Source organism: Accipiter gentilis, chromosome W (genome assembly GCF_929443795.1).
Source record: "Accipiter gentilis chromosome W, bAccGen1.1, whole genome shotgun sequence".
Lineage (NCBI taxonomy): Eukaryota > Metazoa > Chordata > Aves > Accipitriformes > Accipitridae > Astur > Astur gentilis.
The window spans coordinates 36,003,681-36,017,641 of record NC_064918.1 but is presented as its reverse complement, the minus strand read 5'-3'; the positions used below and the strand labels follow the sequence as shown (position 1 = coordinate 36,017,641).

Here is a 13,961-nt window from a genome sequence, read left to right as displayed (position 1 = left end):
AATTTGAAAGCTAAATATTTTTGTACTTTTAGTGATAGTAACTTTTTGTAATATCTCCCTAATATGAGAAAGAATGTGAGCAGGATTTAAAGGAGTCAGGATCCTCCAAGTTTGCTGATCCTGGAGTTTCATAGAAATGTGGTTATTTTGTGAATAATGTTATTCATTGCTAGTGCAGGTTAATATTTGCCTTGCCAAGCAATATTTGTTGACCAGTACATACAGTTTGAGATAAATGTCAGAATTAGTTTTTTGGTGAATGACAGAAAGGTGTACACAGTAGTACAATTCCCACTACCCTAACAACTTTGAAAATTCACATCATATCTCTGTTCCCACATTAGTACTGGCTCTCCAAGGAAAAATTCAAGGTCCGTGTAATCCAAATTTTGTCTTAATGTACCTCCCTTACCTTTATTAGTGTTACTCAAAGGCAAAAATAAGCATCTACAGAAGAGTTTTCAGGATTGTGCTACATGAGGTTTTTCTACTTGGTTCCACTGAAATACACCTGCTCAGTTCCTAAGGAGCAGCAGTAAATTTTTTTTTTCAAAACGTGAGGATCCCAATTCCCTCATCAGTGATTCTTTAAAAAAGCACTTTAATGCAACAAGCAAAGGAAGGGAGAGGAAAAGAGAAGCTACACAGGTTCCTGTCTTATGGGTAGCAGGGTAAGGCTTCTAGCTCAGTGTTTCTTCAAAATACTTGTGTGCCATAATACAGTCAAATTCTGGAGGATTTCTCAGTGACTGTGGAGTTCCTTGTTGTCGTGGTTTAACCTCAGACAGCAACTAAGCACCATGCGGCCACTTGCTCACTCCTCACCCCCCCCCCCCCCCCAGTGGGATCGGGAGGAGAACAGAAAACAAGTAAAACTCATGGGTTGAGATAAGAACAGTTTAATAATTGAAAATAATAATAATATTTGTAATGAAAAGGAAGATAACAAAAAGAGAGTGAAATATAACCCAAGAAAGACAAGTGATGCACAATGCAATTGCTCACCACCCGCTGACTGATGCTCAGCCAGTCCCCAAGCAGGGAGCCACGCTTCCTGGCCAACTCCCCCCAGTTTATATACTAATGCCATCAAGCTATAAAGGGGCAGAACCCATCTGTATTTCCGGGGTGACAAGGTGATCCCAACAGCTAACTGTATTGGAGGCTGAAATAAGCCTAACTGGGAATAAGTGGCAAAAACACCCCATTGTGACTGGCCCAGAGGCTCCATGTATCCTTTGCATAGACTGCCTCAGGAGAGGGTATTTCAAGCACCCAAAGGGGTCTACCACCCCTATTTGAAATGGAAGAGAGGAATGAATCAATTTCCACTAGATCATACAATGACTGTGGCAGAGTGGGAACAGGAAGCCTATTTATATAACTGGTTTCTGGTCAGATGACTAATCTTTTTCATCATAATTCAGTTTTTAAAAAGGCCACTTCAGATCGTCCGCAAATTTGTGTTCTAAAAGTTCCTGCATATAATTTTTAGAAAAATAAATTAGATTTTATTATTGAAGAGGTTAATGTCCCCCCCCAACACAAGTTTCTAACACATTACAGGCAAGACCTTTAGGAGTAATTACTTGTTTTCTTTTTTAAGTCAATAGTTTATAACATCCTTCCTCCCTCTCTTCCTAACCACGCGTGTGTTCCCATACATTTAATATCCTTAAAGCTTTGAGTTACCATGAACTAAAGACTTAGAAATTGTGTGTTTAACTGAGAATGCCAAGCAGCATGTTTTATGCACTCTTAGTACAGAGGTTGTAATCAGATATATCAATGCTCCTTTCCTGTAACTTATTCCTTGAGGTATAAGCTAAGTTACAAAAATCAACATATATATATATAAGTTGCAAGCCATATTAAATAAAGAGCTTTGAAAGCTACTGTTAAAATTTTAAATTGGGTTTAACGGAGAGCACTTAATTAAAGGGTTCACATAGGGATAGATGAAATAATACTCTGAATTTTTGAGTGACTGAATTTTGGGCAAAATCTAAGCTGTAACCAGAGATTGCAGGAAACACTGAATTTTTATACCACAGTAGGAGTGAAATTCTATCCCAAAATAATATTCACAGACTTGGATGAAACAGATTAGGAACAAAACAAAATCATGTTTATGTCTGGAAATAAAGTCCATTGAATCAAAACCATATAAAATATTGAAAATAATTTAAATCCTGTAATTTATATCCATAAATTATATGGAAAGTAATATGAATGCTGCCTTTTATGAATATACAGGCTGGTCTCTAAAAGACAGCACTGTCGGTTTCTTTAAGATAGAACATTTTATGGTTCAATATGTTCTGCGAACCAGGCAGTGGAAATAGAATGGATGATTGCCTACCCAATTTAATTATCAAAAGACTGAGAAACATTAGTGAAGACAGGCTTTTGGATTCATTCAGTTGAAATGAATTAAGAAAAGAAATCATCTATGAAATCAGTCACAAAGTTTCTGAAAATATTAAAGGTAAATGTTCAAGAAGAATTAGACATAATACATAAAAGGAAGTTTGACTTCAATAATTATAATAAAAAATGATTAAAATACATATTGCTAATTTTGCACAATGGAAAACACTAGAGCTGCTGATAATATCAGCAGTAATGGCAAGTTCTGGCAATGCTATTTATTTCTAGGAGAAAAAAAGCTAATTTAACTGAAATATTAAAAATGTAGCAATCTTTTAAGGAACTAGATTATAAAAAAAGACAGACAAAGCTGGAGAAATGTACCTACTATCAGATTGAGTGTTGACTGGGAAAGAAACAGCAATGCCAAGTGATTCTAAGTTCTGCCCATTAGATTTTGAAATAGTTAAATATTATGGCTGATAGGGTCAGTAATGAAATAACTGTAAACCATATTTAAATCATATTTAAATTGTTTTCCCTCAAACGTAACTCAAAATAGATCCATTTGTGGCCAGAATAAAATAACAGAATAATACATGCAATACTCTTGGCTCTTCCCTTGCATTTTACCTTGATGACACAAAAGCTCACCTTATAAATTGCCAGCTAGTCTGGGAAGAGAATCAAGGAAGATCTAGCATTTACCAGAGTACTCCTTTGAAGGTCTCAGGACAGATATAGACAGATATTTCTGATTGTAAGATATATATTGTGGGAGATGATAACTCTTCCTGTGAATAGAATAATACAAAGCTAGCTTATAAACAAAGCATAAAACATTTAAAAGAAATTTATAATCAAAATAAGATTAGAAGTACATGCTAAGGGTACAATATTTCTCAGTGTTATTTGTGTCATTAAGATGTGTTTTGTAAATCAGTTATTGGCATCGTTGGTGATATCTAATGGCTTTGTGCCACTCAGCATGAGTTAAATAGTTATTTTCAGAACTACATTGTCCTGGTTTTGGCTGGGATAAAGTTAATTTTCTTTCTAGTAGCTGGTATAGTGTTATGTTTTGGATTTAGCATGAGAAGAATGTTGATAACACACTGATGTTTTCAGTTGTTGCTAAGTAATGTTTAGTCTAAAGTCAAGGTTTTGTCAGCTTCTCATGCCCAGCCAGCAAGAAAACTGGAGGGGCACAAGAAGTCGTGAGGGGACACAGCCAGTACAGCTGACCCAAACTGGCCAAAGGGGTATTCCATACCATGTGACGTCATGCCTAGTATATAAGCTGGGGGGGGAGTTGGCTTGAGGGGATCGCTGCTCGGGAACTAACTGGGCATCAGCTGGTGAGGGGTGAGCAATTGCATTGTGCATCACTTGTTTTGTATATTTCAATCCTTTTGTTATTATTATCATTGTAATTTTATTACTGTTATTATTATAATTATTATTTTCTTCCTTTCTGTCCTATTAAACTGTTCTTATGTCAATGCACGAGTTTTACCTTTTTACTTCCGATTCTCTCCCCCATCCCACTGGGTGTGGGGGAGTGCACGGCTGCGTGGTGCTTAGTTGCTGGCTGGGGTTAAACCATGACAACCTTGAAAGATTATCTGGTCCAACCTTTTGTGGGAAATGGAGCCTAGATGAGATTATCTAGCACTCTGTCCAATCACATCTTGAAAACCTCCAGTGATGGCGACATTGCCACGTTCCCTGGGAAGGTTGTTTCAGTGATTCTCACTGTAAAAAATGTATTTCTTATGTCAAGATGAAACCTCTCCTGGTGCAACTTGCACCCTTTGCCCCTTGTGTTCTCCATGTGGCTCCTTGTAAAAAGAGAGTCTCCGTCCTCTTTGCAGCTGCCCTTTAACTACTGGAACACTGTGATGATGTCCCCCAAGCCTTCTCTTCCCCAGGGAGAAAAGCCCTAACTCCTTCATCTTTCCTCATAAGGCAGCTTCTCCAGCCCTTTGATCATCTTCATGACCCTCCTTTGGACCCTTTCCAGTCTCTCTGCGTCTTTCTTGAATTGTGAGGATCAGAACTGGACACAGTATTCCAGGCACAGCTTGACAAGCACTGAGCAGAGTGGGATGATCACGTCTCTTATCTCTGCTAATAATGCCCCTGTGAATGCAGCCCAGCATCCGATTTGCCTTTGTTGTTGCAGTGGTGCACTGCTGACTCATGTTGTTTGCTGTCTACCAGTACCCCAGGTCCCTTTCAGCAAGGCTGCTTCCTAGCCTGTATTGGGCTCTTTGGTTATGTCATCTCAGGTGCAGGACCTTATACTATTCTATTAAAATGTTGAAAGCAAAGTCTAAAATAATATTAATAGATTGCAGAAAATGAAGTCTGGAACAGCCGATATGTATGCTATTTCATTAAATTTCTGATGAGAGAGAACTGTCTTTTTACTTGCTGTGCAATAAAAGAATAAATAAAGGACATATCTGTGGCTCTATAAGAAAACAAATCAAGACATATTATGTGCTGGAGGGTTGAGGAGAGGAATTTACCTTCCATTTTTTAATAGCCTAGAATAAGGCAATCCTTATTCTTTATATTCTAATTAAAACAATTGAATGAAGAATTAAAAGAATTAAGACCTAAAAATATGATCAGCTAAGCTACTGAAGTCACAATTACATTTTCTAATAAGAATAACATTTTCTATGAAAAATTAATAAGAACGTTGTGAAATAATTGAATTATGCATATTTTGCAGGTCAACTATTAGAATTAGTTTCACTTAATTAATTCGGGATGCAAGTGTAGTTTTCCATGTCTTGCTGCATTGCACTGTTCCCCTCTGTTGCACTTTGGAGCTGTCATTCTGAACACTCTACAATAGTATATATTATTGAACTCTGAACTCAGAATATGAGAGTAAGGAAGAAAGAGCTCTTAACCTGCATTACTTTTCTATCTTTTGTGACAAATTAGGCAAGAAATGTGATCAGTGTGATAGGCAAGTGTGAAGGGAGAAGGAAGGAGTGTTTTGGCCAAGGAGACAGTAAACCTTGTAAACCTTGTCATGTGCAGTGACATGGCATTTTCAATACCTTCAGAAGGAAGATTATTTTTTTTTCTGTTTAAGAACTTACTGGAAATAAACAGGAACTAATTTTTTTTTCTGTGAGACAAATGAAAGCCCAATTCTTATTCTTTTCCATTTCTAAAACCAAACATGACTTGTTGGCTTCAGTCTGAATACAGTTGGTTTTAGTCCATATTTACACAAACTTGTTATTCTTACAGGGGAGCAGAAAGTTCTTCTTGTCCTACCATTTTCTTTAAAGGCTTTTTTTTCTGAATACAAATTAAATCAAGACCTTTCAAAGTGAAAAGAGCAATCATCCCAAAACAGAATACCTAGTAGCCCATGAAGTGCTTAAAATGAGGGGTTTAGATACTACTCACTGTTCATGGATATTTCAGGATTAGGTTTTAAGAGGAGGGTAGTCTTACTCTTTGTTTTCTAACTTGTAAGCCTTTCTTTTGGCCACACACTTCTACCTCTTCTCTTTAGTCAGCTTGGTGCTTGTCTGAACCATTGATTAGCCAAACTGGCTCAAAAAAATGGAAAAGTAGAGTACTAAACCAGCCAAGCAAGAAGAGCAGAAATGTGTGGGGTTGTTTTCACCCAGTTTACTGGCTTACCAAGTACCAAGGGCTGACACAAGGGAGAAGGAAAGCACCATGTAACTGAGATCCAGGAACTGAGGAGGAATTAGAGGGTGGTTCATTTTGGCAGCAATGAGCTATGAAATTGGGTCAGCTGCTTTGTGAAACTTCACTGTCACTGATACCGGAAGTGTTCACGAGGAGCAGGCAACTGCATATTTTGTGGCAGATGAAGCTTTCTCTGTTTACAAATAGTCTGAAACTCCCAAGTGTTTGGGACAGTATAGTACAAAATGGTTTGGCAATCAGGTCATATGATAATAGTATGTGATGTAAGTTTATGTCACAACTATGCACAATTTATCACATAAATACAGTTTGTATATCTATATCACATATCAAAATATCACAACTTGCACCTGTATTTTTGTTGATGTTTTTCTCACTGAGACATAAAGGTAAAATAAATCCTTCCTCACTGATCCCTCTCCTTTACATTCTGCAACAGGAAAGAAAAATAATTAGCAATTCACTGAAGTCCTTAGGCAGATTATTTGCATTCAAAGAATCTTATTTAAACTGTTGTAATCACATAATAGAGAACAAAGTCATTCTTGCAAGTGGCCTGAAATTCTGTTTCTTCAGTGGTAAAGATGTGAGATCCAATGATTGTTGTTCAAGTATGAGCCAGAATCCTGAAAAGTACCATGTAGGCATCTTTCTGTTATACCTATCATCACAAAGGCAAACAAAAAGATAAAATAAACAGTCTGATCTTGCAGTACTACTGCAATCATGAAAAACACTTAAGAAATTCACTTAACAGCCTACAAATTCTGAAAGTTTTCTATTAATAAAGACATAGATTATTATTTCTTTTTCCCCATGCTTCTGAGTTTCTGTTGTACACAAGCCAAAAAAATTTTAGTAATAATGTCAAATAACTGTATTCGCTGTACTGAACCTTAAATGTTTTGAACTTTCTGGCTGCAATAAAGATATTCAGGAAATTTTAATATATGGACAATGAGGACAGAGCATGTATAATTAAAAAAGTAATCACTGGAATAATACATCTATACAATGTTTATCATATGAAACATTTTGGGAGAGCAAGAAGCCCAAATATATTTCAGAAAAGCTAAATGTCAAGGAACGAAGATACTGTAATACAAAGTTATGGCCAAAAATACTGTATTTATAACCAGCAAGATTTTTGAGGAACAGTATTTATGCATTAGTTTTTTCAACAAAAAAACAAAAAACCCACACCCTATTTTTTTCCCCCAAACAATAGACAATACATGCATTTAAATGACACTTTAAGAATAGCAAATATCTTTATTTTTTTAAACACTGCAAATTAAAAAATGTATCTGATCCCCTCATATATTGATCAAATAACCATTTCCTGCAGCATGATAAATAAGGAATCCAGCAATAGACTTCAGCTTAGACCATCTTTTGAGAGAGAAAAAAACACCACAAAACCAGCTTTAGAATAAGATTTATCTGGTTGAATTCTCTTGCATTTTTGACACTATCATCTTCAACATCAAATTTGCTCAAATAATTCTTCTATTCCTTTCTTTCCTGCAGCATGGCTACTGTAAAAAAGCTTGAGTGAAAGTTACAGTAAAATCCCTGTAACTAGATAAATAATGACCCTCAATGGATTACTGATTACATGGAAATGTTTGTTTTGATTGATACAACTCAAAATATTATGGGTAAATAAAAGCAAAAAAAAAAAAGATGAGATATCAGTGGTTCTTATCAAACCAAAACACATTGTTTTTCAAGATCTCTACTAAACTAACAAATTGGACAGGGACATATGACCTTAGTTGTTTATGTCTGAAGAGGGACCATATCTACAAAAGTGTGAATGTCTGAAATAGCCATTAAATATCTACAACAGGCCATTTTAATTTCCTAACTTGTGACAGTCTCTCCAAAACATATTTACTTTATTGGTTTCTTAACTAGAGGTAGGTAATTTGTAGGCCTCGTTAATATACTGTGCACACTTAATTAGTTTACTAATGTAATGCAGGATAACCATGCACAGCTCCAAGAACAGCAGCACATATAATAAATTATTTGGGCTTTTTTTTTTCTTTCATGTGGGTTAACATATCTTTGTTTTCTCCTATTATTTCATTATTTCGTGAAGAATGCATAACAAGGGAAGGGGCATTAGGTTGAGTAATCTTAAAAGTCTTTTGCATCTTACAACCAAAAGCTCAGAGTCTAGCAATGTCTTCATATGCAGCCCTTTTACCTCCTTTTAAAGTATTTGCAAATCATGCAGTCAGTCCAGACTGATAGCCAGCATAAAGTCTCTTCTCCACTTTCAAGCTTAAAAAAGTGTTTCACAATCATGTGGCAGTATGATTAAAAGTTACAGTTCATACACCTTGAAAATCAAGAGAGTCTGAATTATAAAAAGTAAACTGCCCTTATACCTACATCATCCTATATATGTCAGGACAGTGCCAGTTAATTAGTGAAAAAAGCAAGTTTAAGATTTCTGTAAAACACATATTATAGCTTGTTTGTACTAGTTAACACCTAGAATACACAGGTTCCCAAGATGTTTTCCTTCCCTCCTCTCCCATTTATGACATTCAATGAAAGCACATAATTTTGGCAAAGTTAAAAGGGTTTCTGTCTTGTTTTTGCCTTCAGTTTCATGTTAGAGGCACATACTTTTGGACTCAAGCACTATAATGCATAGTGTAAATCACCAATTAAAACAGCAACAGCAATGGAATATATTGCAAGTGGGAACAGCTATGTCATTTAAAAAGGAAATGTTTTTGTAAACAGTCACACTGCAATGCTGTGTTAGGTGAGTCATGTAAGGCTTGCAGTAGCATGCTGAATATATATTTTCTCAGAATATGCTCAAATGATCTAAACATTGCCACAGGTTCAACTCAATTAAAATATACCAGAAGTAGCCCAGTGGCACTCACTCTTTAATTTTACAATCACAATATACCTATAAAGCATGAGTAAACTTTTGTTTTGTTTTTATACAAAACTTAAAACCCCATTCTCCCCCCTCCCCCCAATATCCCATAACAAAAGAAAACAAACCCCAAACCTTCAATAGACACCACTGGCTTTTTTTGGTGGTTTTTTTTTTGTTGTTGTTGGTTTTTTTCCTGCAGTTCTATTTATATTACTAAATCCAAGGTGGCCAATGTATTCCCAGGTTAAAAGAAGGGATATTATCATGCACTCCAGAGTCAACAGTGGAAACAGAAGATTTGTTATGTTTATAAGCAAGATCAGGACCAATTTTATAATGACATATATAACAAGAATAACTGTTCTGATCACATATTTAAAATGTCAGTGTCACTTTTTATAACCTACAACTACCTGCTTTAGCTTTATTAAATAAAATTCTTTAACTCCTTAAAATTGTTAACACTAGCAACTTTGTTGTTGTTAGATCTAAGGTTTCTGTAATTCCTACAATGTTTAACTGATCTGATGCTCTGTATTTTTTCATGATATTTTTAGGGAAATAGCATATACCCATTAGTACTTATGTTCAATAGTTTGAAATGTCTCCAAATTCACTTTTCTAATAAAGGCTATTAGAAAAGTAAAATTAACTGAAGTTGAATCTGCCAAATACAAATTCATATTTAAGAGCTTATGTTCCAATCCTAGATATAATGGCATACATTCTTCCAGCAAAAATTGTTTCTACATCTGTATAAAGCCCTGACAAGTTTTAAGCATTGTTTTGATTGTGATTGTGAATGTCCTCTGTGTGTCTCCAATTTACTTTTACTCAGGAATGTACAAATGATTTTATACAGCATGATGCTAGTACAACTCTGTACTATAATAAGCTTTTTTTGCTTTTTAAATAAAAACAACAAATCCCTAGTCAGAAATAAACTGACCAAATTTACATTCTTCTCTTAAAAAAGTAAATAAACCAACATTGTTTAAAATGTAAATTAGCTGTAAGACATATGATACAATTACATAGATACATATCAACACAGCACATCCAATTTGCTAAAAATTAATAATTACAAAGCCAATATTGATGCTGCCATATATATAGATGTATGTACAATGATTATAACATTCATAATTGCACTATACCTACAATCAGTTTTCAATTATAAGGGTTTTTTTATGAGGCAGCAAAAAAATAGCAACTGTTCTTGTTGTTGTTTTGGAATTGGGAGGGTTAAGGATGAAAAACATCTAATTAGTATTTATTAACTTTGTTACTGATAAGTCATTCTTTTTCCACCTCTCCTTTGCAGCTGAGAGGCAGGAATTTCTGTGCTAAGTGCATTCTAGTGCTACTTGGCATTGTAATCAATCCAATTACATCTGATCTCTGAGTTCTCTGTAGCTTGCTAGCAATCATGCACCTGGTCAGAAAAACACCTTTCAACCTAAGCTGCTCATCTATGTGTGCTACATTTTTTGTTGTTAAAAATTTGCATGTTTAAATTTCAAGAGTGATCTTTCCACTGTTTCATTTACATTACTAAATCTTTCTAAAGAACATCAAGAGAGGCTATTTTGCATGAAGCCTATCAAATGTCTGTGAATCGGTTAAGAGGCAACCTTATTAAGAAAGGTTCCTGAATGTGATCACTCATCAATAATTTCATGCTATACAAAGGTGCTTTGATATTATTACAGAAAACATTGTATGCAATCTCATGCCATCTCTGACATAAGGAGAGAGTTAAAATGTCTTCTATACATGTATACCTAGTAGCACTCACGCTTGTTTTTGGCATTAGAAAATGGAACACTTTCTAAAAAAGGGAACATATGAGCTGAAACTATATTTGTTTATCATTTAGCAGTTGACTCAATCAGGTCAGTACCCAATCCATCAGTTTGGCATTTCAAGTGGTATCTTATGTTTCAAAAATATTTGTTTTATAAAAAGCCAGATTTGGCGAGATATTATACAACAAAAATATTTTTTCTACTGTGGAAAAACACACTTTAAAAAAGCTCTAACTTAAGAAAAAATGCACACAACTGAAAAAAACCCCAAACACCACTGTTTCAGGCTGTAGCCACTGGGGAAAATGTAGTGTCCATGACATTTCTGTTTGGCATTTGTGAATAAAGAAAAGAGAAAATAATGGCACATGACAGTTAAAAAGAGATTCTATTATATTCCATGAACATCCCAGGTTTGTGTCTTTAATTATTTCATTACTTTCTTCTATGCATCTTTCTGAACTGTGAAAGTATGGTTAAATTCTAAATCCATACACAACTATTTCTATTTTGCAATCCCGATATTCTAGCCTCAGAATTGAAGATAGAATGAAAACACCCATGTCAAGAATTTAAATATCACACTATCAATACTTTTGATCCTTCAGAGAAAGTACATTCTGTAAAATTTGAATGACTGATAACTTCAGTTCTGATGATGGCATTTTTCCTGACCAAATCACTCAACAGAAAATATTTTACCAAGGAATGCAACTGTGAAAACGGCCATTGTACCTTTAAAAACATAAGGGGGGGAGGAAGGAGGAAAAGAGAGAAAGGGTTAGGGAAAGAGGAAACTAGTTTAATTTTGCTTCAATAGCAAAAAACTGTTGTCCTTTGTGAGTGTACGACTGAGAATTTAAACCACAAAAAATAAGAAAATGTACTGTGAATGCACATCAGCATCTTTTGTTTTTCCTCCATACAGTTTAAATAAAATCATAATATTAACTAAAAACTCTGTGGACATTCACAGAGTCCAGGCCAGCAATAAATTAGTATTATGCAATTTGTTTTCACAGATAATACAGTCCATCTTGTGTATCTTCAATCACGCAAAGGTGGTCTTGGAGGGCCTCTTAGGCACAGTTAGACCAGGTTGTATTCCTTCAGGTTTAACTGTAGGATTGTGTCCTTGACAGCAGCAAAGACGAAGCGTATATTCTCTGTGTCTGTAGCACATGTGAAGTGTGAGTAGATAATTTTGTCACTGTCTGGATTCAGGTCTACAAACATCTTCAAGATGAACTCTCGTGCTGCTTGCGCATCCCGTTGTGGTCCTGATAATTAAGAAGAGAAAGTCAGTTTTTCCTAGTCAATTCAATATTTGAGCTTCTTTAGGAAGGGAACCTTAGGAGCAGAAAACAGAAGAAAAACAGTCTGTGATCCTCGTATAAGAGAAGAAGGGAAAATCCTTACTAATAAATACTACCATATACACTATTTTTTCCCAGTAGGAACCATTAAAAAATAAAAATGAAAGGAATTTCCAGAAGTTGATCATACAGGAGCTGTTCTTTTCCTGCTGACTATCCTCTTTCTTCCATAAGATGTTTAAAATGGAGAGATGAAATTGATCTATAACCACACAAAATGAACAACAGAAGAAATAGTTGCTTTATACTAATAAATATTTTAAAATATTAATAGAATTGGTCCATTTTCAGTCTATATCTACTATATTTAAACTATATTTAAGTACATTATTTTAAAACATAGCATAATCAAGTTACATCCTAAACTGGTCTGACACTGTCTCCAATAGAGCCTCATGCAGGTCAACAAGGGGAAGTGCGAAGTCCTGCACCTGAGGAGGAACAAGCCCAGGCACCAATATATGCTGGGGGCCACCCAGCTGGAAAGCAGCTTGACAGAAGAGGACCTGGGGGTCCTGGCGGACACCAAATTGAACATGAGCTAGCAGTGTGTTCTTGTGGCAAAGACTACAAATGGTATCCTAGGCTGCATTAGAAGGAATGTTCCCAGCAGGTCGAGGGAGGTGATCCTTCCCCTCTCCTCAGCACTGGTGAGGCCATACCTGGAGTCCCGTGTCCATCTCTGGGCTCCCCAATACAAGAAAGACATGGACATACTGGAGACAGTCCAATGAAGGGCCACAAAGATGATTAAGGGACTGGAGGAAAGGCTGAGAGAGCTGGGACTGTTTACCCTAGAGAAGAGAAGGCTCAGGCGGGGATCTCATCAATGTGTACAAATACCTGAAGGAAGGGTATAAAGAAGATGGGCCAGGCTCTTGTTGATGGTGCCCAGTGACAGGACAAGAGGCAATGGGAAAAAGCAGAAACACAAGACTTTCCATCTGAACATCAGGAAACCCTTTTTTACTGTGAGGGTGACCAAATACTGGAACAGGTTGCCCAGAGATGTTGTGGAGTCTCCTTCCTTGGAGATATTCAAAAGCCATCTGGACATGGTCCTGGGCAACAGGCACTAGGTGACCTTGTTTGAGCAGGGGGCTTGGACCAGATGATCTCCAGAAGTCCCTTCCAACCTCAACTATTCTGTGTGAATTTTGTCTGGTTTTTTTTGGACAAGCATTTAATACAGGTGTATCTCCACTTGAGTGATGATAACAGAAAGGCCCATAGAGCCTTCTCACCTGCAGGATGTCATCTAGGGCACCCATCACACTTGTAACTTGAAAGGGCAAGAATATTTTCTATTCAACTGTCAGTTCTCTTCTGTATAGTACTATCAAACTAAACTTACACTGACTCATAAATAAGTATGGTCTGATCCTGCAAGCTGTTCACTATGAACACATCCTTTACTCTCAAAAAGGAAAAAAATATAACTTTTTCCTTTTATCACTCTAGTTTTGAAAATGAGAGATTTAATCTTTTTTGTAGCTTTTGAATCTGCTTTTCACCCTCTGGTGAGACAAAAGAGATGTTATTGTAGGAATTTGATTTTTTTCTCTGTTACTAAAGCCTCCACTCACTTACCTTAGAATACCTAACTTTTCACCTCAGGATAACTTCCTGAAAGTACAGCTTCCTTAGAAACAGCTGTGTGTTCCACATGTTTTCTGGGACAAGCACATTAAACTTCACATAAGTAACATAAAATTAAAATAAAGGAATCAAAAAAGAAATGGTATAAAGAAAGGGTAGGAAAAGTGATACTGGTTTCTCTGACAG

At 35.9% G+C, this 13,961-nt stretch overlaps 1 protein-coding gene across 2 annotated transcripts in view; it reads right to left on the bottom strand.

Annotated features, from left to right (window-relative positions):
* Positions 1-8,108: 8,108 nt before the first annotated feature.
* Positions 8,109-13,961, bottom strand: part of LOC126035475 (guanine nucleotide-binding protein G(q) subunit alpha) — a 175,820-nt gene continuing 169,967 nt past the window's right edge. For both annotated transcript variants that reach the window (XM_049794106.1, XM_049794107.1), the window contains one exon: positions 8,109-12,080. In XM_049794106.1, the coding sequence (XP_049650063.1) occupies positions 11,890-12,080 (191 nt within the window). In that variant the 3' untranslated portion in view covers positions 8,109-11,889. The remainder of the gene's footprint in view (positions 12,081-13,961) is intronic.